This window comes from Scleropages formosus, chromosome 5 (genome assembly GCF_900964775.1).
Source record: "Scleropages formosus chromosome 5, fSclFor1.1, whole genome shotgun sequence".
Lineage (NCBI taxonomy): Eukaryota > Metazoa > Chordata > Actinopteri > Osteoglossiformes > Osteoglossidae > Scleropages > Scleropages formosus.
In genome coordinates, this window is record NC_041810.1 from 14,447,566 (window position 1) to 14,473,074 (window position 25,509).

Genomic DNA, 25,509 nt, shown 5'->3' on the forward strand with positions numbered 1-25,509 from the left:
CCGGAAACCGGCACCTTCGTGCGCGGTCATTTTCCTAGTTTTTCCGGGGCAGCCCGTGTACAGGGGGCGGGGGCTGTGTTCAGTGTTTCAAGCTCCTGGATGGTAATAAAAATATGCATGTTAAAGTTATACAGTGAGAGTCACAAACTGACGTAGTCTGAAGGTTAACGATGTAGCTACGGATAAATAATGCTGTTTGGTATCAGTAGAGAGAGTCGCGCAGGAAACCTTCACGACCTCGTTGTCAAGTCAAGTGATTGTCAATCATGCCATGGCATCACGGTTTATGTAATTATTTTAGTGATATTTCATCATGCAGTTAATTTTTTGCCTTTCATAAAACTAACCCTTTTTGGGCAAAATCGTCAGCTAAATGCAATAATTATTAAATAATAATAAATAAAAGCGGCGAACTTGTAGTCAATCCAAACTCACTTTGATTCTGACATCGAATGTTTTTATTATTGTTGTGGTGCTAATAATAACGCGTGCGTGAAATTCCAAGTTCTTCGTTTGTCTTATACTAATCGATTACAAGTAGTTGCGGGTGGCACAGCGAGTTAGTGCTGTTGTTGTCTTGTCTGCGTGGTGCGAGAGGACATGGGTTCGATATCTACTCAGGCTGTGTGGAGTTTGGATGTTCTCTGGATGGCTTGCACAAGTTAGCTTAATGTAGTTTTTTTTCTTTTAAATACAACAGATAAAGTAGTACACATTCATGGAGCACGTACATGATCAGCATCTGAGTGAAAGAGAGAGATAATTCCATCAGATTTGAGCCAGATCTGAGAACCTTTGGCCTTTTGATTTTGGATCTCTCGTGTGTAGGATCACCAAGCGGCCCAACGTGCAGGAGCATAGCAGTCTGGCTGGACTGTGTGGGGAGATCTGGTTTGTAGGTATCCAGATCCATTGGTGGTCCCAGTAGGCCATAACCAGAGTCTTGAACTTGACATTGGCAGCTAGAGGAAGCCGATGGAGAGAGACGACAAGGGGAGATATATTGTTTGAGTAATCACAAACAGACCGCTTTTAATTGATGATATTGCCGAGATCAGTCTGCAACCACGGTAAAATATCGAAGACACAAAGTGTATTGCTTTGACTAATGAGCATTGCTTTGGTTATGTTTGTTTACAGAAATCCGGAAATCCAGGTTGCACATCTTCACATTCAACATGTCAGCTGATGGTGTGGAAGAGAAGGGTGCCGAGGGTGTGGAGTTTGTCCACCTGGATGTAGAAGGCCTTGCACACTGTGCCTCTAAGAGAGGGAAACCCACACTATCAACAGCTCTGCGCAAATATTACACCCATGAAAAGAAGAAGGTGAATTGATTGGGCAGAAAGAGCAGCATCTGTCTGCATTCAGAAATTACATTTATTAGTTTAGCTGATGCTTTTTTCCAAAGCAACTTACACTGTTGAGGTTATAATTATTTACCCATTCATACAGCTGGGTAATTTTACCAGAGTATTTTTAGGGTAATTACCTTGCTCAAGGGTACTACAGCAAGAGGTAAGGCTTGAACCTGCAAACTTTGGGTCCAAAGGCAATAGCTCTAACCATTACACTACCAGCTGGATAATTTTATGGGAGCAACTGAGGGTAAGAATCTTGCATAAGGATACTACTGCTAGAAGTGGGGATTGAACCCACAACCTATAGAGCCAAAGGTAGTAAGGCTAACCACTACACTACCAGCTGTCCCTATATGAGTGTTTAACAAGTACCTGTTTGCTCCTATAGGCTTTTGCAACGTTTGTCACTTCCAGGAAGGTTGTCATGCCAGCTGGAGAAGTACCTCTCAAACAGTGGCACTGCTGTGATCAGATTTTCACAAACTCAGCCTCTGTCCACAAACACGTTGCCAGGATTCATGATGCTGAGATCTCGCAGCATGCCGAAAGTGCCTTGGAGGCTGTCCTGGAGAGTGCCGAAAATGAAGTTATAACACAAGGCGCCTTAGATAAGGAGAAAACGCTGGATGTGTCCTGCTGGATACCGAATACCAGCCACCTTCGTGAAGAGCAACTGGTCGAGTATGAGATATACATTTCCGCTACAGATCTTTTTAGTGAGAACACTGATTGTCTAGGTTTTCAGCTTGTCTCAGGCCACTGTTTCCTAATTTGTTGTATGCAAAATCGTTATTCCTTTACACTCTCTGTGCTCTTGTCTTTCTCTCTTGGCCAGAGGCCCAAGCGAAGTCCTGTTGTATTACTGCTACTGTCCATTGCAAGACCCCCAGCTCATCTGTTCTTGGCAGAAGGTGCTGTGTGAAAATCTGCATCTGACAGGCAAGGTGGTGACAAGGTTTCTGATTGTCTTTTCTTCATTAAATCTTATGCATTATTATTTTTATTTATTTTTTTATGTAGCTGATCATTTTCTTCAAAGTAACTTTCACTACTTGTACTGCTTTACCCCTTTATATAGCAGTCTTAACTTTTACTGTATGAGTTTAGGGTAAGGACCTTGCTCAAGACTACTATATTATCTACATTTACATTTACATTTACATTTATTCACTTAGCAGATGCTTTTCTCCAAAGTGACTTACAATGGGTGCTATGTAGTGTTATATCTACGTGCTGGACCTGTGTGACTTAAGCGGTTCATTAAGCTTTATCAGATTGGTACGAGAAACTTAACGATCTAGATAAAATGTAGTAGAACTCAGTACTTCATCGACCACCAGAGTAAAGTTGGTGAAGATTAACACAGGGAAATTGATCTGCTCAGGAATAGCTGGATACTCTCTAAATTATGGCGTTTGTCCACTCAGACCAGGTTCTCCTTGCTCTCCTACAGGTTCGGGTGGCGACTGAGGGGATAAATGGAACTTTGGGGGGTACCAAACTGGCCACTGCTTTGTACATTGAAGCAATGCTTTCACATCCATGCTTCAGTACTATGGTGCAGGAAGACTTCAAGGTAAAGACTCCCTTATGGGAACAGCTCATATACAGTCCTGTTTATTACATTTTAACAGTTTTTCAGCTATATGGTCGACTTCTGTAATTAAACTTTTTTTTTACAGCATAAGATAGCATTCATCAGTTCAATTTACCAAGTACATAATTATGGATTTTGACTTGCTCTAATATAAGCTGTCACTTTCAATGAGTTTTGTTTCTGTAACATTAATCTAAATGAAAACAGTGCTGTTTTTCTGATGTCCCAACAGAGGAGTGAGGGAAATGCAGGCTGTTTTGCTGACTTGAGGATGGGGGTTTACAGGGAAATTGTCCCCATGGGTGTTGATCCAGACGTCCTGTCTTATCGAAAGGCAGGTGAGAGTGTGTGTGAACCACATTAATTTTTTTTAAGAAATCGTGAATATGCTCTTGAATATACGGCTCAGACTATTAATAATGACTTAAATATCCCAAAGCATGCATGGTGATGGAGTAAGGTGTCCCAGATGCCAAAACACCTCAGTATTTTTATACATGCAAATATGAACATTCGTTTCTGTTCAATTTATTTTTATAGAACACTTCTCATCAGGATGACACATAGCTCAGAGAGTCAAACAGCAAAAGGAAATTGTACAATACAGATGTTTCTTTTCTTAGGAATACACTTGGAACCAGAAGAATTTCACAAGGAAGTAGAACTGTTTTTATCTAAAGGTGATTCATGCACAGACACTATTCTGCTGGACTGCCGAAACTTCTATGAAAGTAAAATTGTGAGTATTAAACATAAATTATACGTATTTCTTTTCTTGATTAGTGTCACCTTGTTTGTTACAAAGTATGCTTTATTTTTGAAGGAATATATAAATATATCTTTCAATAATAACTGCAGGTTTTCCTTTCAAATTGTCAGTGAGTCTTTAATGTTGTTTATCTGTTAATTCATAATAAAATTATTCAGCATTTCAGTGTTGTCTATGTCAGAACCATGTGTATGTGGTATAAAAAGGTAAAATGACAATGTCAGTATTTTTCCCTCAGGGGCAGTTCAACAAATGTTTGGCCCCTGACATTCGGAAATTCAGCTACTTCCCTGACTACGTGGACAAGAACCTAGAGCTGTTCCGGGACAAGAAAGTTCTGATGTACTGTACTGGTGGCATTCGCTGCGAGCGAGGTTCTGCTTACCTCTGCTCAAAGGTGAGAGAACTTTTCTAACTGTTTCAGTATTTCATAGTACTGTTATGTAAACATCCTTACACACTGTAACATTTAACAGCTAGGTGCACATTATATGAACATTGCTGCTTATTTTCCCCAGGAGGTGTGTAAGGAAGTGTATCAGCTAAAGGGAGGCATTCATAAGTACCTGGAGCAATACCCTAATGGCTTCTATCGGGGGAAGCTGTTTGTGTTTGACGAACGCTATGCAATCGCCTTCAATGGTGACATCATCTCAGGTGCGTTCCTTGGCAAAGCTGCATATTCAGCACAGAATCTCTCGCCTTTGTGTGGTTTTGAGTAGATATTTGCATCGGCTCTTCATTTTGTTCCTAGAAAGAATCCTCATGTAGATGGCAGATTAGGAAATTGTCACAGGATGACACCATTTCTTTTACATTAACATTTATTCATTTAGCTGATTTCTCCAAAGCAACTTACAATGTTAAGGTTACAATTATTTACACAGCTGGGTAATTTTAGGGTAAGTACCTTGCTCAAGGGTACTACAGCCAGAGGGGGATCAAACCTGCAACCTTTGGATCCAAAGGCAATAACGCTTAACTGCTACACTACCAGCTGTGTGACTTTTAACAGTTCTTAGTTCAGTGTTGCATTTGAATCGTGTGGAAGGAATCCTGTTCCTCATAATCAAACCCAGGAAGTAGTGATGGAACTTTTGCCATGGAGTTGGCTATAAAACTGCAGATATGCTTGTATGAAAGAAAAGTGTCCCTAACATAAATGTCAAAATAAGTTGGATAATCAAACATTTGAAAATTCGGAAACTTTCATGTTAATATTAATGTTTTTATTTATCCATTATCTGACACTTTTCTCAAAGGTGACTTACATTTTTAGGTTTGTATAATAAGATATCTATTACAGTGATTTACCCATTTATATATAGGGGAATTTTTTATTGTATCTATCCAGTGTAAGAACCTTGGCCAAGGGTACAAAAATGGGAGGTGGGATTCAAATTGAGGAAGTTCAGATTGCAAGGGAGCATCTCTTACCAAAGTGCAACCTGTTGTCCTTCTCACCTGTGCTCCTTCCATCTCATGCAGAGTGCAGGTACTGCTCTGCCCCGTGGGACCGCTACCAGCTCTGCTCCACACACTTCTGCTACCAACTAGTGCTGTCCTGCCCCTCCTGTCGTGCTCAAGGCCTCACCTCCTGCTGCCCCACCTGCCAGGCCAAGGGCCAGGAGTGCGAGCAGGGTACCCCACTGGAAAAGAAGGAGGAATGTGAGTGTACAGCCTTGAGGCTGCGGATCCCCCAGGATGTTCTCTGACAAACGCTATCCCGAGACCCCTTCCCTACACGCGCTGCCAGCACACATCTGAAAGGAAGAGTGTGTGTATGCGTGCGCTGTCCTGCTCTCACTGTGAACAGTGGACCACTTGAGAAGGAGACATTTTAACCAACTGGCACATCACGCTGACATAAAAAAAGTCAGTTTTAACTGTCCTTTTAAACTCTTTTATACTCTTATGCTCCTCTTTGGGTTGTGATAAATTCTAATGGTGTCTTGCATTACTTCTGAAATCAATGGAAAAATAAATCTGAATACTTTTAAGGCAAAGTTGGAGCACCCTCTTAATAAAATGTTGCTATGTGTGTCCATGTCTATTTTCTTGTATCGAAAGCAGCGGGTGATTTAGCGCACACACTGGAACGCAAGGCTCCCTGTGCTCCTGTTTGTCCCAGCGCGTACAGTACAGGCTGCTGTCCAAACCCGGCCCCAGAGAGCGGACCCTGCGCCACACAACAAGTGGTGCACCAGGAGGAACCTACTGCTGCCTTTCATCCGCAATCAGACATAAAATAAAGGAAAATAAAGACAGGAAGGCAATTTCAGAGCACCACTTACAAATTTAAATCTCCAGGTAGAAAGCTAAGACCCGAAACACCTGTTATGTAAAGAGTAAAAAGATCATAAGGACAGTTCAGTTACATACATCATGGTGGATCTAATAAAAATACAGAATATAAAATTATGGTAGACATGGATGTAGTACAGCAATAGTAAGTATGCGGTATATAGATTAATTGGTCACATGTGGTATGTATAGTGGAATATAGCGCTGGCGGGACGCTGTAGCTTCGTCCCGCGTGCACGGACGGGTGGCGTCGCGCACCTTGCCAACCTCACGAGCCCCAGCGGCGGCGGCGGCGGCGGCGGCGCGAGTGTCGTGTTAATCTTCTCGGCAGGCGGACGGTGGCCGTGGTGGCTGCGCTAAGCAGCCATTTATTTTCATTAACCGACAAACTCCCGGCGGTTCCCGGCACTTCGCTCATCGTATGAATGTCTTTTTATGAACTCGGAGGGTCGGATATAGGGATGTCCGCGCCGGGGTACCCGGGTTTCGGCTCCTCTGTCGGGCACGGCGTGGGCTCGGCACCGCAAGGAGGAGTAGCAGCGCCGCTTCAAGCGGGTAAGAAACGCCGAGGCTTCAAGGCCTATCCCGAGCTTTCCCTGCAGGGTCCCTGGGGGTGGTGAGGAAATCATGGAGGTCAGTTTTGGGTGAATTCGTCCCCGCATGGAGAAAAATAACATTCCGGTCAAACCCCTAAGTACGGAGATTAAAGACTTATCCTGGGATGAACCGGTTGGGAAAGGGGGAGGGCGGCTGGATTGGTGGAGCTCGACTTGGCATGAGGAGTACCGCCTGCTAGTCGTTGCAGTAGGAAAGGCTGGGGATATCGGAGGCCTATGGGCTGACCCGGTCGGCTGCGCTCAACGGAGGGATTGGTGCGATTTCAGTGAAGTGTTTTTTAATCTTTAAAAAGACACACCAAGCGGCAACATGAACCACGGTTTTGTAATAATCTGTTTAACGCCTTATATCCGCAGCCAGCAGAATTAGCAGAATTGGCAGCCTTGTTGCTTGTTTAGCGGATGGCCGGTTAACTAATGCTAATTCAGGCCAGGGGAATCCCAGAAACTGGCACTAACTTACACCTTTGGGTTTGTGTACTAATTTAATGTTCTCTTCGGTTAGTAGTGTATATTATTGTGAGGTTTGTCGTCATCTGTAACCTGCCACCTGACCTGGGCATCAGACTCAGAGTCGCTTTTATTATTGCTAATAATTCTTGAGTGTTTTCACACTGAACTCTGGTTACACTGACTGTAATAAACACCCCGAATGTTAATCACGCAGTTTATCATTGATTTCTGAGGTCTTTTACTACAGGGCTAATCAGATTATTCACATTTCACCCACCCCTCGAAATCTCACAATCGACATTATCTTAATCATCAGAAGTGTCGACGCTGTTATTAACGATCCTCATCTTCATCAATCAATACAGTTTATCACGGTCATAAATACATGATCAGAACCCGTTATCATAATCTTCTTCATCATCTGTAGCATCAGTCACATCATCAGCCACATAGTCGTCATAATTATCAACAGGAGCCAAGGAGTTGTAAAGAGAGCATTTTTTGCCAAGGATCACACAGCCCATAATACTGAACATTGTAATCAGTACTAATCATAACATGTCTCACAGTTAATGATTCCCCTGAATTTGTCACCTAGCTTTGTGGTCATACATTCAGTATTTGAAAGTAAATAATTAAATGCTTTTAACTCTAATATTGGTCATGCATCTGCATAGATGATTCTTCAAAAGGTTTTTTTTTTTTAAAAAAGAAAAAGCTAAGGCTGTCTATTTTTGCACTTTAAACAAGATCTGATTGTTTGCCTTAAAGTGTCACTTTGAATTGGGTGATATATGTAGTTTTAGTACAGTTTTTTGGCTTGCAGTAAGAAAAACTCATTCAACAATGTTGGCTACTAAACACCTCTCTTAACTTGTGTCCATGTTGTACTGCAATTTATACCAAAGCTGCTGTGAAATTTTGTTTTTATGGCCATGATTAAATTTGGGATTAGTGCTACACTGTTCAACTTGTTGTGCTTCACTTTTGTAATGAAATGTAATGGGATCTCATTTCAGGTCCAGGACAGACGTATCCCACCACGTATCCTGCTGCAGGTTACTACAGCAACCCACCACAAAGCTACCCCACAATGTCAAACCCCTGTGCTCCAGCCTCCAGCAAAGCTCCTGTAATGAACAGCCAGTATCACCCCAGTTACTATCACAACAGCCACCCTCATACAGCGCACTCAAATGCTGTGCCAGGCCATGCCAACTATGGAGGGGCCCTGGTTCAAGCTCCGCCTCTTCAGCCTTACAGCACTGCTGCTCCGCCTACTTCTGCTGCTGTCCATGCAAATCAGCACTCTCAGCCATTCCAGCAGCACCCAGGTTATCTGGGTGCCTACTATGGACCGTACACAGCCTCTCAGGGCCCTTCACACTACCCAGTTGTGTCCTACCCCTCTGCTGCAGGGGGTGGTCAGTACAACATGCAGCCTTCTTCACAGGCTTCGCTGCAGCAGGTCTCTCGTGGAAATGGCACCCTGCCTGCTTCAACTTCGACAACAGCTCCTTCCAGCTATGGTGCACTCCCAGCTGGCCCTTCGGTGGCAGTTAATGGGCAGGTTAACACAGGTATGCTTCCTTGAGAGTGGATTTTTCTGCCTGTGTCATGTTTGATCTTTGCGTAGACATTTGCTGTGCATATTTAATTCACTTTGTAGGTGCTTTTTTTTCCAAAGCAATCTTAGAAACAATACAGATGTGCATTACACTTACAGACGAAAGATCTAGATGCAGATGCGTGATTCACAAAGTACAAACAACATGTTTTGTTTCACAATATAAACCAGCGTTCATGGGTGGCATGGTGGCACAGTGAGTAGCGCTGCTGTCTCACAGCATCTGGGTGATGCGAGAGGACGTGGGTTCGATCCCTGCTCAGTCTGTGTGGAGTTTGCATGTTCTCCCAGTGTCTGCGTGGGTTTCCTCCCACAGTCCAAACACATGCTGTTCAGGTTCACCCATATTGTTTGAATGACAGGGAGAGTGTGTTCCACTGATGTATGGATGAGTGACCCATTGTAAGTAGTATATCTAGCAGTGTAAGTCACCTTGATGAATAAGGTGTGTGGGCTGATAACACTACATAGAGTTCGTTGAAAGTCGCTTTGGAGAAAAGCATCTGCTAAGTAATGTACATACATGAACAGCTTCACATATATATTTTTTTAAATATATAAGGTAGTACACTTTTATGGAGCACCTAGGTGACTGGGGAGAAGTGAGTCCAGAATAGATTTTGAGTTTTGAGACCCTTCTTGAATGTTGAGAGACATTCAGCAGTTGTGTGTTAAAGACAGAGGTCATTCTGCCACATTGGAGCTAGAACCAAAAACCTTTGGGATTTTGTTTTTGGAACTTTTTTGTATGTGGCCACCAGAGATGGAGAAGTATAGCAGTCTGGTTGGACTGTAGCAAGTGATCAGGTCCTGTAGTTATCAGGAGACAGATCCATTGATGATCTTATAGGCCATAACCAGAGTTTTAAACATGTGGGCAGCTACAGGAAGCCAGTTGGAGAGAGCCAAGGAGGGAAGATGCGAGGGAATGTTTTGAGAAGTCAAACACAACTCATACAGTGGCATTCTATATCACCTAGAGAGGTCTGATGGCAGAGACCGAAGGATGAGACAAAAGAGTTGAATAAGTCCAGATGAAATGTCACCCAGCCCTTCACCTGAAGTGTGCCACCCTCCCTGCTTCACAGTGAGATAAGGGAAGATCCCACAAATAATATTCAGGATATGTCTCCTGGACTGGGTTATAGATTTGATACACTGAGGGAAGCACAACTTAAGTTGATTGTTATTCCCAGGTCTTAACCGGTGAAGCAGATGAAATGAGCAAGTTGTTCAGTTTGATAGAGAGTTCCTGACAGGACAGACCAGCTGGGAGGTAAAGGTTCTATGTTTTGGAAATGTTGAGTTGTAGGTGGTGTAGAAATGTCAGAGAGGCAAGCAGCAATATGTGAGGAAACATCTGTAGCTCCAGGGGGAAAAGAGAGGAAGAGCAACTGTCAGCCTAGCAGTGATAGGAGAATCTCTGCAAGGTAATGACAGAGCCAAGGGAAAAGGTACAGATGGAAAAGAGTAGTGGACCCAGCACAGAACCCTGTAGAACACCAGTTGAGACAGGTTGAGGGGGTGACCAGGAGCAACACCAAACCAATTTGTAAGATCTACAAGATACCATTTCACTGTCATTCGTTTTAAGCAAAGCTGTCCAAGATTGGAGAGTGAAATCAGGTGGCTGAAAATGTCAAATGTTACAGACAGATGTAGACATACAGGTTGTCCCCGATTTACGATTTTTTTCGACTTTACGATGGTGAGCTGGCGATAGACTTTCAGTAGAAACCATACTTTGAGTCCCCCCCCCGGGCAAGCGACATGCGGTGCAATACTCATGATGCTGGGCAGCGGCAGTGATCCGCATCTCCTAGTCTGTCACGCAGAAGTTTATATTAAATGCATTTTTGACTTATGATGGGTTTTGTGGAATGTAACTTCATTGTAAATCGGGGACCACCTGTATTCCTATTCTGAGCATATTCCTAATTTTGCGTAACCATGGACCTTATGCCTTGGTGCTGGTGGTAATTGGGGAATAAGTGTTGGTGACAGACTCAAAAACATGAAAAATGAGGCGCACACCAGCTTGGGAGGAGTCAATGCGGGTATGTACCTTCCACGCATGTACATTTTCTCCCACTGGCTGCAGCCCACATCAAGCAAAAGATGATGCTTGGAGAACAGCTTTTTTTTGCCTCACACACAAATTAATTTTGCTCCACACAGATCTGCCGGGTTGTTGTAGATTGTGGTGTGATTGAGGAGGGGGAAACTCCAGTTATTTCACCTATCTCAGGCAACACAGGACAGTTGTGTTCCCTTAGCTCTCTTGCCACCAATAACTAGTGCAGTATGCTGTAGATTTAAACCCAGATCCCTGACATACAGTACGTGGAGGTTTAACCTGCGTGGCTAGGCAAATCTGAGAGCTCTCTACTAGGGGACCAGCTTACCTGAGAAAGTCAGGGGATGAAAAAATATGTTTTAATCTCTCTCCCCTGCAGTTTCACTTCCTGCTCTTCAGCGCTATGACCAAAATCGGCCAGCCTCAGCCCATCCTTATACAGGAGTCCAGTCTGATGCTGGAGGACCTGCCAGCGATAGACCACCTTCTCTTCCCCCCTCCACCTCAGTCCATTCCTCTCCTAGTCATCGGCAAGGTAAGACCATACCACAGTGCTCCACAGTAAGCTTCAATTGGAAACTGGGAGCAGTCTTTCAGGAACTGTGTCTCAGATGTAGTCGTTTCCACCCCAGGCTTTACATTTTTAAATATTCTACTTTTTAATGGAACTGCCTGGTGTTTAACAGTTTTAATGTCAGATCTGTTACCCGTTTCAAGTATTAGCTTTAAGGGGTACAATTTAGGACTTTTTCAGCAGTAATAATAACAAAACAGCTAAAAAATTGAATGTACAGTCTGTCCGTGTCCAGTGAAGGTTTGGAATGGAAACCTGTGCGTGCTACTCATGAGGCCTCGGGAGCCATAGCTGTAACTTGGCTGTATTGCCAATTAGTGTCACAGGAGGGATTTCACAGGAGGCGGCCAGTCTGAAACCAGATTGAAAATATGAAAAAATTATTCCCTTACAATGTTGTATGGTTTGTATTTTCTTTTTTCTTTTTATTGTTAGCCTTAAGCATATGCGGCAGTCTTGGGGGGTAGATCCCATTCTGTGTCTTAAAAACCTTTTATATTTTTTTTTTTTTTTTACATAGTGTATTTTCACATAACCCAAAGAGCTCCAGTTTTAGAATCCAAATCTCAAGTAAATGTTGTATTCAATAGGAACACCAGGTCAGGTGCTGGGATGGTGTTAGGCTCAAAAATGTTGCATTGTGAATGATTGATTGACACGTGGTTTATTCTCAGATGAAAGTCAACTGTTTAAATACATGCTTTTGTCATTGTTGGATTAATCCAACAAGTATTCTGTCCTGTTGTGTGTTTCTTCTGTTTATCCCCTTTTATCACCTTCAGGCCATGTATTTTTTCCTTGTAAAAATGTAGTTCTTTTTTATTTCATGTAACACCAAAAGATGTTTTTAAGAATTTAAGGTAAAATGATGTAACCTTGCAATTGATCGATTTATGAAACATGTTTAATCTACAAATAGCAAGTAGTGAAAAGCAAAACTTGCTGATTGGAAATGCAGTATAACATTGGCAATATGCAGACTTTCATAAAGAAATGTTGTAATACAGTTTAGGGGAGTAGAAGTTTGAATGGTTTGCCTTGATTTTTATTTTTAATGTATTTCTTCCATTATCATGAAATATAATTTACAAAATTTGATGCAACAGTAGCTTTGCATCCTGTACTTAATTCACTTCAGAAAACTTGTGCAATAAGATGCTGAAACTGACAGAAGTGGCAAATGAAACTCAGAAGTACAGCCAGGGGTCTTCAGTAGTGCAACAGACTCAGAGATATGGTATCAACTGGAGTGATTTTCACTACTGTTTCACTACAGTCGCTCACTGAAACCAAGAATATATCGACCGCACAGGTGGTTCTAGTGCCTGATAGTGGACCGCAGCAGTAGCACCGCCCTACCGTAGGCCCTGAAACGCAGCCCGTGGCTCGTTCACCTCTGATCCTTCCCATGTTCCCACCTGATGGCAGTTTGTACTTCTCCACCTGCAGGCACACTGCGTGGATATGTCGCTAATAGCGGGGTTAGCTCTGCCACTGCCGCCCCCTCATCATCGAGCTCCGATGATGACGACGAGGAGGAGGAGGATGAGGAAGCAGGTCTGCTTTTACTTGCTCCATGTCACCACCAGCTCCAGCATCACCCTTTCCCCTCAGTCAGCTTGACTTCCGCTGTTACCTGGAAACAGTTTTCAGTTTACTTCCCGCTGTTTACATTTTAGGTCCATCTCGCTTGACTCTTTCACCTCCTCCAAACTCCGTCCCCAAGACCTTGCGTCCCCTACCTCACCCTCCCCATTAATTCCAACCTTCTTTCATTCCCTGTCATCATCACCTTCCAGACCCTTACCCCCCAGATTTTTATTCCACAAGGGAAAAACTTATTCTGAAATAAGATATGCTTTCATGCAATTAGGAGGTCCTAGGTTCCAGTCCCTTCACATGCTCTACCCATGAGCAAGGAGCCGACCCTGTATTGTTCCATTAAAAAATTACCCAGCTGTGTAAGTGGGTAAACAAATGTGGAAACTGCTTGAAACAAAACTTTATGTAAGTTTAAAAGTTAAAAAAAGGTATGTTTGAACTGCTTTAAGAGGCAATAATGGAAGAACATGGCAACAAAATTAAAGAAATCAACGGAGCAGAATTCACACACATTAATGAGGAAGGAAAACCTATAACTAAAGAGCTTTGTTGTCAGTAAGAATGCAGAAGTGCCTTCATGGTTATTTTGAAATATTTTTCCTTCACTGGTTTGGTTACTTTCATCTGATTAAGTGGTCTGCTTTGTGGCAATATTTTTCTGTATGAATTTGATCATGAAGGCTGAAAAAATTAGTGAATAAATGATTCTTAGAAAGTAATAGATTCTTACGAATGAGTTAGTGAGAAAAGTTGAGATGTGTTTGACAGGTTTTTGATGCTCATATGACACGTCACTGAGCTTGTGTTATTGTCCTGGGCCTTTGGTCTGGTCATTGGTATTTGGATTTAGTTTGCTCTTTTATAAATGTGTGTATAGAACAATTATTTTTCTGATGCCTTGGTACTCTTCATATTTACAGTAGTGGAAGTAATCTTGGTTCTGCTGTTCTTCTTTGCTGTCCTGCAAAGTGTCTGTGCCTTGTTTCCTTTCCACCTGTCTTCATGGACAGAAGGGTTGTGCCTTTCTGCCTTTTTGGCAAATTTGTTAATGCTGGACCCTCTATATCTGCCACTGTGTCTCATAGTGGCTAAATGCGAGGAACGGTCTGCTTCGTCTTTCCAACTGGGTGTTTGTCTTTTTTCTGATCCTCTTCTTGCCCACATTCTGCCTTGCCTTGAATCCCAACTTTCCTCTTACAAAAGACCTCCACCCCTTACAGCTCCCACTTCTGTTTAACAAGGTTTTAAATATAGCCACTCCAGCTACTTGGTGCTAATGAGTGTGAAGCTTGTCGCTGGGGAAGGACAGTTGTGTGTTCTGCTTTCCAGTGAGCGTTACTGCCTTGATTATAGTTCTCTCATGTGCCCATGTGGCCTCGTGGGTGAACTGTCACTATCCCGTTTGTACACTTCCTGGAAACAGTGACTCAGGTACTGGCACAGGGGTGGGCTCCGCTAAATTGCTTGGAGCACACCCTCCCCCTCAGCATAACAGATTGCCCCCTTCACATCATGATTCTCATTTTACCTACAGGGGGAGAGAGATGAGGTAAAAAGCCCCCGGGTGAGTTATTTGTGGCTTTAACTGTGTTTCACAGCCAGTGCTGTTAATCTGATACACAATGAGATTTAGGCTGGGATAATGGTGCTCACCTGGGGAAATCTGTGCTATCTTGGTACGCACTCGTATCTCTGTCGCCCTGGGATTAGCTGACCCAGTTTAGACCCCATCCCCCCACCCTGTGTGCAGACCAAAAGGGTTCCTGATGCGTTTTCAGCGGCAGTGTCTCTGCTGAAGCTGCTCGAAGTATGCGTTGGCCTGTCTCTAGTTCTTATTTGGAAGTGCACCCCCCCAATGCGCAGCACCACCCCTAGTGGCTGTGTGACACTGCAGGATGGGCTTGACCACTTTGGAACCAATAGATTCTCTCTTCTCCTCTCCCCCCAGGTGTGGATAGCTCCTCCAGCGGCAGCAGTGCCTCTCCCGTCCCCAACAACTACGATTCCTTGGAGGGTGGAAGCTACCCAGGTACTCCCAATTTCTGACAGATGACATCTGACCCCTACTGTGAAATGTTCTTCAGAAAGATAAGCCTTTAAAACTGATGTTCTTTGATACACCAAACCATCGCTCATGATCAGTCTTCCACTGGTTTGTTGAGATCCAGGATTGTCCTGTCACTGGTTATGATAATATGTATTATCTCATATATGTATATGTGTGTGTGTGTGTGTGTGTGTGTGTGTGTGTGTGTGTGTGATTTTTCTCCACCCTTCTAAAAAGATACCCCTTCAGTTCCTCCAGCCACTGACTCTTCGAAAGCAGCCCCACCTTTTGGCTTTGGGTATCCCAACCTCCAGCCAGCCTATCAGCAAAGTCCAGCCAGCAGAAATGACTCCACCCCATCCTACAGTGGATTCAATCCACCTGGGTACCAGCAGTTCTCACAGGTAAGGTGTTGTGTAATAACTTATTTAAAACTCACTTCCTCTTTGTTCAGGAAACAGTGTTCTTCTCTACTGTTACAAACTAATCAATGTTCAGTGATTGCTTGTGGTTTGGGGGATTGTCCTCTTATCTGCTGCTCTCACGCTCTGCCTTGCCTTATGCTTTGCCCTCTGCCACTATCTGCGCAGCCCTTTCCCACCATGTCCCAGTTGTCGGCAGCATTGGGGGGAATCGGCGGCGTGTCCGAGCTGGAGGTGGAGGGACTGCGGCCAGTGAACCTGCTGCAGGAAAGGAACATCCTACCGCCTGGGCCTGTGCCGCCTCCAGAGCCTAACCTAAGCACGGACTTGCGGAAGGTCAACTGCAGCTCAGAGTGAGTGTGTGTGTGCGCTTCTGCATTTTTGCAAACGCACCTGCACTAACAACCTCAAGAATCCCAGCTGCTGCAACAGTTCACTCTCTAGACCGTAGACAGCCTTGCCTACCTACAGATTCCTCACTTTGTGTGCAGGTGTGACATAGTTACTGTAACCCCATAAATGTAGTCATAAAGCTCTGCTTCTGCTTTTTCCCTCACATTTGTGACATGTGCATGGTTTGGGGCTGTGAACGACTGCTGAGCTTGCTCTCGTTTCTCCCCAGCACTTTCCGATGCACCTTGACCAACATTCCCCAGACCCAGGCGCTGTTGAACAAGGCCAAGCTTCCCCTAGGCTTGCTTCTACACCCTTTCAGAGACCTCACGGTAACTACATTGTTACTTTTGTTCCACCACATAATTTACAGCCCAGTTGCAGTAGCCACATGTGCTTTGAGGTGTCATCTTGGGCTCACATGTTCTAATACAGCCAATTTTCACATTCCGCTCTGCAGCAACTACCGGTTATAACATCAAACACCATTGTGCGCTGTCGCACCTGCCGGACCTACATCAACCCGTTTGTATCTTTTTTGGACCAGAAGCGCTGGAAGTGTAACCTGTGTTACAGGGTCAATGACGGTCAGTGTTTGTTTTATAACACTGTGCATGTAGTTTGTTCTTTCATTTGAAAGGAAGGAATGAGAAAGGAAACATGGAATATTCTGACACCAGCTATGAACAATCTCCTTAGATCCAGCCATTCATTTTGTCCACAAATATTTTCTAACTCTGTCTACAAAATTGTAAATGTTGGAATACTGAGTCTTCATGCACTTTATTGAGAATATTGTAGGCTTTTAAATTATACCACACATTTCGGGGGGGCTTGAACTTCCTATAAATGAATAATTTTTTGCTGGGTCTCAGAAAGCTATAAATACAAAGAACTCACCCTTTCATAACCCGATACACTGATATATGGCAAGTGACAATTAACTGTTAACTTTGTTTGTTTTCCCCTTTGCCAGTTCCTGACGAATTCATGTACAACCCAGTGACCCGCTCATATGGAGAACCACACAAGAGGCCAGAGGTGCAGAATTCCACAGTGGAGTTCATCGCTTCCTCAGATTACATGGTAAGTGGTCCTATTGCACACGGTGCACAGAGAGCATTTCCTTATCCGTTCAGGTTACACTTGTGGTTGACTGAGGTTAGCTGGCATACAGGTGTGTGCTGTATGACCTGCTTCCCATCTGGTGCTCGTGGTAGTTCTGTTGGTGGTGGTGCGTGTCAGTGTTGAGTGAGGAGCTTGGCTATCAGCTCTCACATCTTTGTGCACCTTTCTCTTTCGACAGCTTCGCCCTCCTCAGCCTGCAGTCTACCTGTTCGTTCTCGATGTGTCCCACAATGCAGTAGAAACTGGCTACCTGAACATCTTCTGTCAATCCTTACTAGAGAACCTTGACAAGTAAGTGACAGGCCTATAAGATTGTCTGGTATTCACTGTGGAAATAAAAGGATTGGTGAAATGAAGCTGGGTGTCAGTAAATTTTAGAAAAAAAAAAAAAATTCTTTAGAAAAGAGCCATATATTTTCCATTGGTCATTTAACAACCCACACATGGTTTATTTCCAAGTACAGTTTGAGCTGAACTTTTCACATCAGCATTAGGAGTTTTGAAATATTAAGAATGTTAAAAACTGTTTATCTTGACTGTGTGGGGAAAACCTCCCTTTTGAAAAATGTCTATTTTTCCTTCCTGGCTGAGCAGAGTGAGCTGTTCTGTCTGTAAGTCTGGGCTGCTTCCGTGACGGCCTTTTCTCAATCGCCTGTCTGAGGGTTGGGTGACCACAGTGAGGGATGATGTGGCTGTAAAATGCAAAGCCATTGCTGCTGAATGTTCAACCCCCACCTCTTTGGTCCCTCTTCCAGGTTGCCAGGGGACACACGTACACGGGTGGGATTTGTCACATTCGACAGCACCATCCACTTCTACAACTTGCAGGATGGCCTCTCCCAGCCGCAGATGTTGGTGGTGTCTGACATTGATGGTACATCCATCTGCTCAAGCCACCCTTTGTCCCCTTCTTGCTTATGAGGCTTTTTTTTTAAATCCTAGCTGAGTTTCCATGTTTTATAGATGAAAGACGGATCTGCACATATTTTAGATGAGTAAATCTCGGGTACCGCAGCTTTACATAGCTATAATTTGATGGTTGTATTTCAGTACAATATTCGTGCTGTGTTGTATTTGTGCACATGAGCAGAAAAGATTTAAATTTACTGTTATTGTTGATGTATGCTTTTATTCAGATGTCTTCATCCCAACTCCCGACAGTCTGATGGTCAACCTAAAGGAAAGCAAGGAGGTGAGTTGATCTGTGATCTTATTTTTTTGGACTGTGCTATCTATGGCAACCCATCTCACCGATCTTTTCTTTCTCTGGGTAGCTGGTGAAGGACCTTCTGAACACCCTGCCCGCTATGTTCACCCACACCAGGGAGACCCATAGTGCCCTGGGCCCCGCCCTGCAAGCTGCCTACAAGCTCATGTCCCCCACAGGGGGCCGTGTATCAGTCTTCCAGACTCAGCTTCCCACACTGGGTGCTGGCCTTTTGCAGTCCCGCGAAGACCCCAACCAGAGATCCAGCACCAAGGTATGGACCCAGCTGCACTTTGGAATTTGACACACCTCTGAAAGTATTTCTCTGTTAGTGGTGTATCATGAGATTGAGGCTCATTGTCAAGTGGTTAAAGACATTGACTTGCACCCGTCACGACCCTACCTTTATGCTCTTGTGAAGACATTTTTATTAAATTGCTCCAGAAAGATACTCAGCTGAAGCTACAGCTAAGCAAGATAATAGCACTACGCTGGCTTCTTACCTCATGAACACAGTTGGGACAAGGTGTCTGTTTTTAACTTGAATTGTGTGTAACACTTAAGGCATTTACCATTGTCACTCTCTCTATAAGACCTTAACAAGTACTTTACGTACAGCTTAGGTTTTATGAGTAAAATATTGGTTCTTTCTGTTGTAAATAAATTTATGTTGTAAGGCTAATATTTTTATTAGCTTCCAGCTATAAATTCAAACAAGTTTGAACTTTTATTTTCATTAATTTATCTCCAAAAACTTTTAATGCACATTGTTTACCAATTCATCCCATAAATATGCACTGTTTGTCAATTTATTACTGATCGTTAGAACTCGGGAACACTGGACAGGAGCTGTACTAGAAATGAGTAGATCTAAAGTGGTCCCAACTTAATTTTCTGTTTGTCTGTTTTCCTGCCAAATAATAGCTCGGTATGGAAACACAGGCCACATTCACTCAGCAAAAGATCAGTGAAGAAAATTAAATTAAAAGTAAAGTAGAAAATGTTTGTGTGTTTGAAAACTTGCAACTTGACCATCAGTGCACTAATATTATTATACCCATCTATTGTTGGCACAATTGTGGTGTTGACCACAAAAATGATGTTCATACATCTTGTTTTCATTTGTTCCCCTCATACTGCCCACAGACTGTCTGAAATGAGAATGAAGTTGCTTTGTGGTTAAGTGAGGTATAGCGCACGAGTCCCAGACAGCAATAATGTAAACAGTGTGGTCTGTGGTTGCTGAGGTCCATCCTCTCCTGGTCGCAGGGCGTACAGCACTTGGGCCCAGCGACCGACTTCTACAAGAAGCTGGCGCTAGACTGTTCGGGCCAACAGATCGCTGTGGACCTCTTCCTCCTGAGCTCCCAGTACTCGGACCTGGCCTCGCTAGGTGAGAGGAAAGCTGTTCTCTTTGCTGGTACCTTGTAAAAATCTTCACAGCATTAAATTAGTTTATGTGGAGAATGGTAAACCTGAGCATGGTCTTCAGAATGGGAATTAAAAAAAATAGAATTGAGTGGGTTTGTGTCTTTGTCTACATATTAGTAACCTGGGACAGTTTGTTACAAATATAGCTGTGGGTATGTGATGATGGACATTACTGGCAGTTATCATATAAGTACACACTTGGTGGAGTGGTTTCGTTTCCCTGTTTGTTGGGGAAATTCTGCTCCACTCAACCATTCTCCTTGCCCATGGAACACCTACCCACAGCCCAGATCAAACAATGATGTGATGTGTTTCTGAGTTAGCGCTTCTCTCTGTCCAGCCTGCATGTCCAAGTATTCGGCCGGAAGCATCTACTACTACCCAGCATTCCACCGCATCCATAACCTGCCCCTGCTGGGAAAGTTCCAGAAGGACCTGCAGCGATACCTGACCAGGAAGATTGGATTTGAGGCTGTGATGAGGATAAGGTGTACAAAAGGTTAGTCCCTGCGGTGTCTCTGGCTGCTATCCCTTTGCTGCTCACCTTTTAATAGATCTGAGTTTTGGTATAGATAGAAATTAATGGAATGGAAAAATTACCATTTTACAATGATTTAGCTTTCATAGTTGTGTGTTTATGACCTGTTGGATCAAAGTGAAAGTCACCCTGCCTTAACTTAAATGCTGTGGCTGTTTCACAGGCTTGTCCATCCACACCTTCCATGGGAACTTCTTTGTCCGCTCAACTGACCTGCTGTCACTGGCAAACGTCAACCCTGACTCTGGGTTTGCGGTACAGATGTCGATAGATGAGAGCCTGGCCGACACTTCGCTGGCGTGCTTCCAGGCAGCGCTGCTGTACACCTCCAGCAAAGGTTAGAGACACCATTCATTTGCAGCGCTGTCATGATGTAGACCCTTGTGCCTACTGACCTGGAATGCTCATGATTTGTGGTATGAAGTAAAGACTGATTTCATTGCCTGTATGAAAGCTGGCTGGTGCTGATATCCTTTGTTTACCTGCATGTCATTGCCTTTAATTTGCCTTGGAAAAAAGTACCTGCTAAACAGAATAAGAAATTAAACATAAATGTAGCTTCCTGGGTACAGAACATCAGCCCTAACTTGACAGAAAATTAACAAAATTGGTTTAATGATGGAACTCGTAGCTTGTGCGCTGTGAGTTTTTGGTTATGGGTTTGAATCAAGCTGTCTGTGTGGTTTGCTTGTTCACAGTGTGTTTACGTGGGTTTCCTCCCACAGTCTAAAGGTGTTCTGGGTAAAGTGGTGACTCTAATTCGCCCTTAGTGTGTGTCCGTGAGTTAACGAGTATGTGTTTGCCCATGATGGAGTGGTGTCCCATCTGCACTTTATCTCACACCCTATGCTCCCAGCATGGGCTTCAGGCCACTGTGATCCTGTGGTGGAAAAGTGTTTATTACTGATTCGTGGATAGATGCTTTGATGATAATGAGCTAACATGAGTGTCTTGAGAACGACTGGCTCATGTTTGACAGTCCTCCTGGATCAAGTTGTAAGTTTCTCCACCTAACATAATTCCAGACATGTTTCACCTTGTGGCCCCTGATCTGGTCTTCCCTTTCTGCAGGAAAGAGGAGAATTCGAGTGCACACACTGTGTTTGCCAGTTGTGAGCCAGCTAAGCGATGTGTTTGCTGGGGCTGACATACAGGCCATCACCTGCCTACTAGCAAACATGGGTGAGTGGCAACAGGGGGTGCCGCCTTGTCCCTGAGACCCATAGTAGACGCTGGCCCTCTTCAACTGGAATAGTGTAACATTTTATTAATTTAGCTGATGCTTTTTTTCCAAAGTGACCTACAATTTTAAGGTACTTAGTTATTTGCCTATTTAAACAGCTGGGTAACTGTAGTCGAAAAATTTAGGGTAAGCACTTTGCTCAAGGGTACTAAAGCTGAAAGTGGGAATCGAACCTGTGACCTTTGGGTCCTAAGGTAGGGGCTCTAACCACGATGCTACCAGCTGTCTTAAAACAAGGCTCCGTGTACTGGTCCTGGCAGAACCTTGTTTGCTGCTTTCTGTTCAGAATAAGCTTATGTTTCATTAGACTGAATTAATTATATTTTTACTGTATTTTACTTATATTGTATTTAAAGATAGTTGTTTAGGTCATTATTTTTTTTACAAGAAGGAATGCACTACTGGTGGTAGTGAAAACGAATAACTTTATTTAAAATTTGTTTGCCCTGATAACGGCAAATTGGTATATTACTCAAATAATTTTCATTAAATACTGATTTAATCAAATTAAAGTATTACATTAAGGGAATGAACAATGAATTTGTTGGCCTGTTTTGTAATATTTCTACTAGAGACAGTATTTGTCGACACATTTTTGCCTTATCTTAATGTAAAAGATTTGTGTTACAATTGCTATGAGTGTATTGGTCTGAGTGCATTGCACGTGCAGGGACATGTGGTCAGTTCTAACGGGGGTCTCTCTCTTTAGCTATCGACCGCGCCATATCCTCCAGCTTGTCGGATGCACGGGATGCCCTGGTCAATGCTGTGGTGGACTCACTGACCGCATATCGGAATGGAGTTTCAGGCCTGCAACCTGCGGGTCTCACAGCTCCCGCCGCACTGCGTCTCTTCCCGTTATACGTGCTGGCGCTGCTCAAACAGGTGAGGTGCCTCCTGGTGGCAGAGCTCTGTGTGGACTGTGTCCCTGTTACTGTGGGACAGCCTAGTGGTGTTATTGGAGACTTTTGTGTGTTTTTGTTTACACAGAGTCATCACTTCTACTGTGTTCAGTGTGGTATCTCAGCGCTGCTCCCAAGTCTTTCCGTGGCAGTTTGTGTTTCCTACAGACCCTTAACTGTCTCGTAGAGCCCGTCGTCAACTTTGCTGGAGCCAGTTGCCCCTCTCTCCTTGGTCCCAGTGTTTAAAAGTATCCGTGTTGTGTTTAAATGTTGAATTCCAGCCAGGTTTCTTTTGTTTTTGTTTTGTCTTGTATAATGACCGTACAACACCCAAAAACCCCTTCCCCCCCGTTTACGATGACAGTGTTCTCCTAGTTATGGTCCTTTTTTCGCCAAAACACCCTGACCACCGCTCTCCTTGGCCTACAGAAAGCCCTGCGCACTGGAACCAGCACTCGTCTGGACGACCGTGTCTTTGCCATGTGTGAGTTCAAGAGCCAGCCACTGCGTCACATTATGCGCATGGTGCATCCAGATCTGTTTCGCGTTGACAACTTTTCTGAACAGGTGCGCGCCCCCCCCCCCCCGCTGGCCCCAGCACTACAGCTCCCACAAGGCCACAACATACTGCTTTGTGTTTGCTTTTTATGCTGTAGTTGTATGTGAGTGCAAAAGTTAGTGTTTGATCATGTGTAACCGTAGAGTTACTGATTAGTTATATGAAAAATATTAAATTTTTTGTCTTATGGAAATTAATAACAGATCACCCCAATGCCGGTCTCTTTTTTTTTTGCACCAGCAGGGGGCACTCCACCTGAACAACTGTGTGGTCCCCCAGCCCCAGCTGCTCCAGCTGACAGCAGAGAAGCTGACTAGAGAGGGAGCTTTTCTCATGGACTGTGGCAGTGTGAGTGCTGGCTTCCCCACCCAGACAAGAGCATGCACACACTCCTCCATGTGGGAATACCCACAGTGACCACCTCCCACTCTCTCCTCCAGGTGCTGTACTTGTGGGTGGGGAAGTCCTGCAGTGAGCTATTCATAAGGGATGTTCTTGGCTGCCCCAACCACACCTCCATTCCACAGAATATGGTAAGGAAGCTCCTCTCTCTGCTTTGTGTAGCGTAGTGAGAGGTCAGTGCTTTTATTACAGTTTCTCATTTATTCATCATCAGACTCAGATCCCTGATTTAGACAACCCTTATTCGGAAAGGATGAGAACTTTCCTCAACTGGCTGCAGGAGTCGCGCCCCTTCTGGCCAGTGCTTTATGTTGTGAAGTAAGTGCTTCTCTAGAGAAGTGCCTGCTGAACTTCAATTTCATTTTCAAATTAAATGTCTTTCGTTTGCCTCATTACCATAACAGTGAGGTGTTTGATGTTCTTCTGCTCATAGGGATGATGCTTCTGCCAAGATCAGCTTCTTCCAGCACTTGGTGGAGGACCGCACGGAATCGGCCTTCTCCTACTACGAGTTCCTCCTCCACATCCAGCAGCAGATGTCCAAGTAGGCAGGTCTCAGCATGCTGCTCCCATGGCAGACAGGAAGTAAGCGCTGGCACACCTTTAGCAGGACACCTGCAGCTCCACCTCCACCTGACTTTGTAGGGTAGGGCTACAGAGGTGATAGCAGCTGGTGTGTCACCTGGTGTGGATTGGGGCATGGCTCTGTGAGCCCCATAAGAAGATCATGATGTTGATGAGGAAGAACTGAGAGGATATACGGCGTTCTAGAAAGTGTCTTTATCCCGCCTCCTTCTCACTGCGGTCAAGGAGAGCGCTTCCCCATTTCGCAGCTCCTGGTTCCCTCACCTGCTCTGTTGTCCTCTTCTTCATCCTTCATACACACAAATGGATCTGCAGAGGGGGCAAAATGGTGAATGAGTGTAGGATCATCCAGTTTTGATGCAACGAACTGTCAGCCAATGGGGAGAGCCATCTTGCATGTCGTTCTGCGTCGTCCCAGTGTTCCCCTCCGTCACCACCCACACTACACATTCCTGACATGTCAGTCGTCATGTGTTATGGAACATGCATTTGATGTTTCTGTGCTCTTGACTGTGGTGGACTTTACCCCAGCAAGAGTAAATGGTGCCCCCTCTAGATCCCCCTTTCCCACCCACTCCAGCCTGTGTGATCAGACACCTCTTAAGTTGATGTAACATCTTCCTCTTTTTTTGGGCAATAACAGCAGTCGTTCTCCACTTTGTAATTCTCTTGCACATCTTTTATGTAAGGTTATTTATGATCCGCTTATTAAATAAAACAAAAGTATTTTCCTTGGTGGTGTTTATTTGAACTACTTGCAGAACTGGGCATGTGTAGATTGGCGTCTTTTTCCATTAGTGTGTTTGCACAAGTGTGACACTAGAGGGGGATATGAAACACCACTATGCAGTTGAGCAATCGAAAAGGCAAGGTGGCCCATGTGCTAGAAGCTGTTCTAATTCTAAACTGATTCTTGGGCTTCATCTGAGCGGGTTACATGTTTGTCATAGTTGGGTAAAGAATGAAATTCACACACAAAGGGGTTTAAGTGAAGGAGTCATTCAAACCCATTGACTGTACAGACCACTGTGTGGTGCTGGGTTTTTACTGCAAATAACTTGCTTTCACTGCGCTTCTCATTAAAATGGCTCAGCAAAGATGTCTTAACAGCTCAGCTGGAAAAACCGCGTACAGAGGGGGTCTGTAACGGCCGGGCTTGCAAACGGCGGCATTTTTTTCTGTAGCTTTGCACCGTGGTTTTTCTGCTGCTGTTGCCATCAGCTGATGTCAAGAATAATATTATGCCAGTCTCCTAAATGGAATGTTGATGGAGTTCCAGATCTCATTCAGATCCCCACTCTGCCTCTCAGGTCATCCTTGGAGAATATATTACAGCCCAGTCATTGCCAAGCCGTGTGAGGTATCCTAGCAATCAAACGCATTATGAGCCATTTACCCTGGTATCTGCGAGGTGTCAAAACAGGAAGTGAACACTATAGTAGCGTCGTATTGGTACTCAACGCCATTTACTTGGTGTTAAAGTGCAAAGTGAAACTTTATAAACTGACTATCTTTTAGTTGCTGAATACACCAAAAAGAACCATCAGAATTCCCCGCAGGGGGGTTGTCTCTCCCATGTGATCATGTTACTGCTGAAAGGACAATTATAGGTCCTGTTATTTGCAGTGCCAACAGCTGATATAAATCTGGCCGTGCCCTCAGTACTAACAG

The 25,509-nt window shown here is 44.0% G+C and overlaps 2 protein-coding genes across 5 annotated transcripts; both read left to right on the forward strand.

The window, feature by feature from the left end:
* Positions 1 to 51: 51 nt before the first annotated feature.
* tstd2 (thiosulfate sulfurtransferase like domain containing 2) lies at positions 52 to 5,738 on the forward strand. Its single transcript, XM_018759585.1, has 10 exons — positions 52 to 102; positions 1,141 to 1,328; positions 1,750 to 2,042; positions 2,197 to 2,305; positions 2,815 to 2,937; positions 3,191 to 3,296; positions 3,582 to 3,697; positions 3,966 to 4,124; positions 4,246 to 4,384; positions 5,216 to 5,738. The coding sequence occupies exons 2-10, from the start codon at positions 1,179 to 1,181 to the stop codon at positions 5,440 to 5,442; spliced, it is 1,422 nt and encodes a 473-aa protein (XP_018615101.1). The 5' UTR covers positions 52 to 102; positions 1,141 to 1,178; the 3' UTR covers positions 5,443 to 5,738.
* Positions 5,739 to 6,344: 606 nt separating this feature from the next.
* On the forward strand, positions 6,345 to 24,569 carry sec24b (SEC24 homolog B, COPII coat complex component). 4 transcript variants are annotated; one of them, XM_018759762.2, is made up of 24 exons: positions 6,345 to 6,586; positions 8,121 to 8,681; positions 11,185 to 11,340; positions 12,829 to 12,936; positions 14,930 to 15,010; positions 15,266 to 15,432; positions 15,619 to 15,803; positions 16,073 to 16,175; positions 16,304 to 16,430; positions 16,820 to 16,929; positions 17,150 to 17,262; positions 17,727 to 17,845; positions 18,108 to 18,163; positions 18,246 to 18,452; positions 19,448 to 19,571; positions 19,950 to 20,108; positions 20,311 to 20,484; positions 21,219 to 21,329; positions 22,100 to 22,275; positions 22,722 to 22,859; positions 23,092 to 23,199; positions 23,292 to 23,384; positions 23,468 to 23,571; positions 23,687 to 24,569. In XM_018759762.2, exons 1-24 carry the CDS (start codon positions 6,457 to 6,459, stop codon positions 23,799 to 23,801), a joined length of 3,525 nt encoding a protein of 1,174 aa, XP_018615278.1. In that variant the 5' UTR covers positions 6,345 to 6,456; the 3' UTR covers positions 23,802 to 24,569. The 4 variants fall into 4 exon arrangements, with proteins under 4 accessions (XP_018615278.1, XP_018615279.1, XP_018615280.1 ...); XM_018759763.2 differs by having other exon boundaries at positions 23,095 to 23,199; XM_018759764.2 differs by having other exon boundaries at positions 15,278 to 15,432.
* Positions 24,570 to 25,509: the final 940 nt, after the last annotated feature.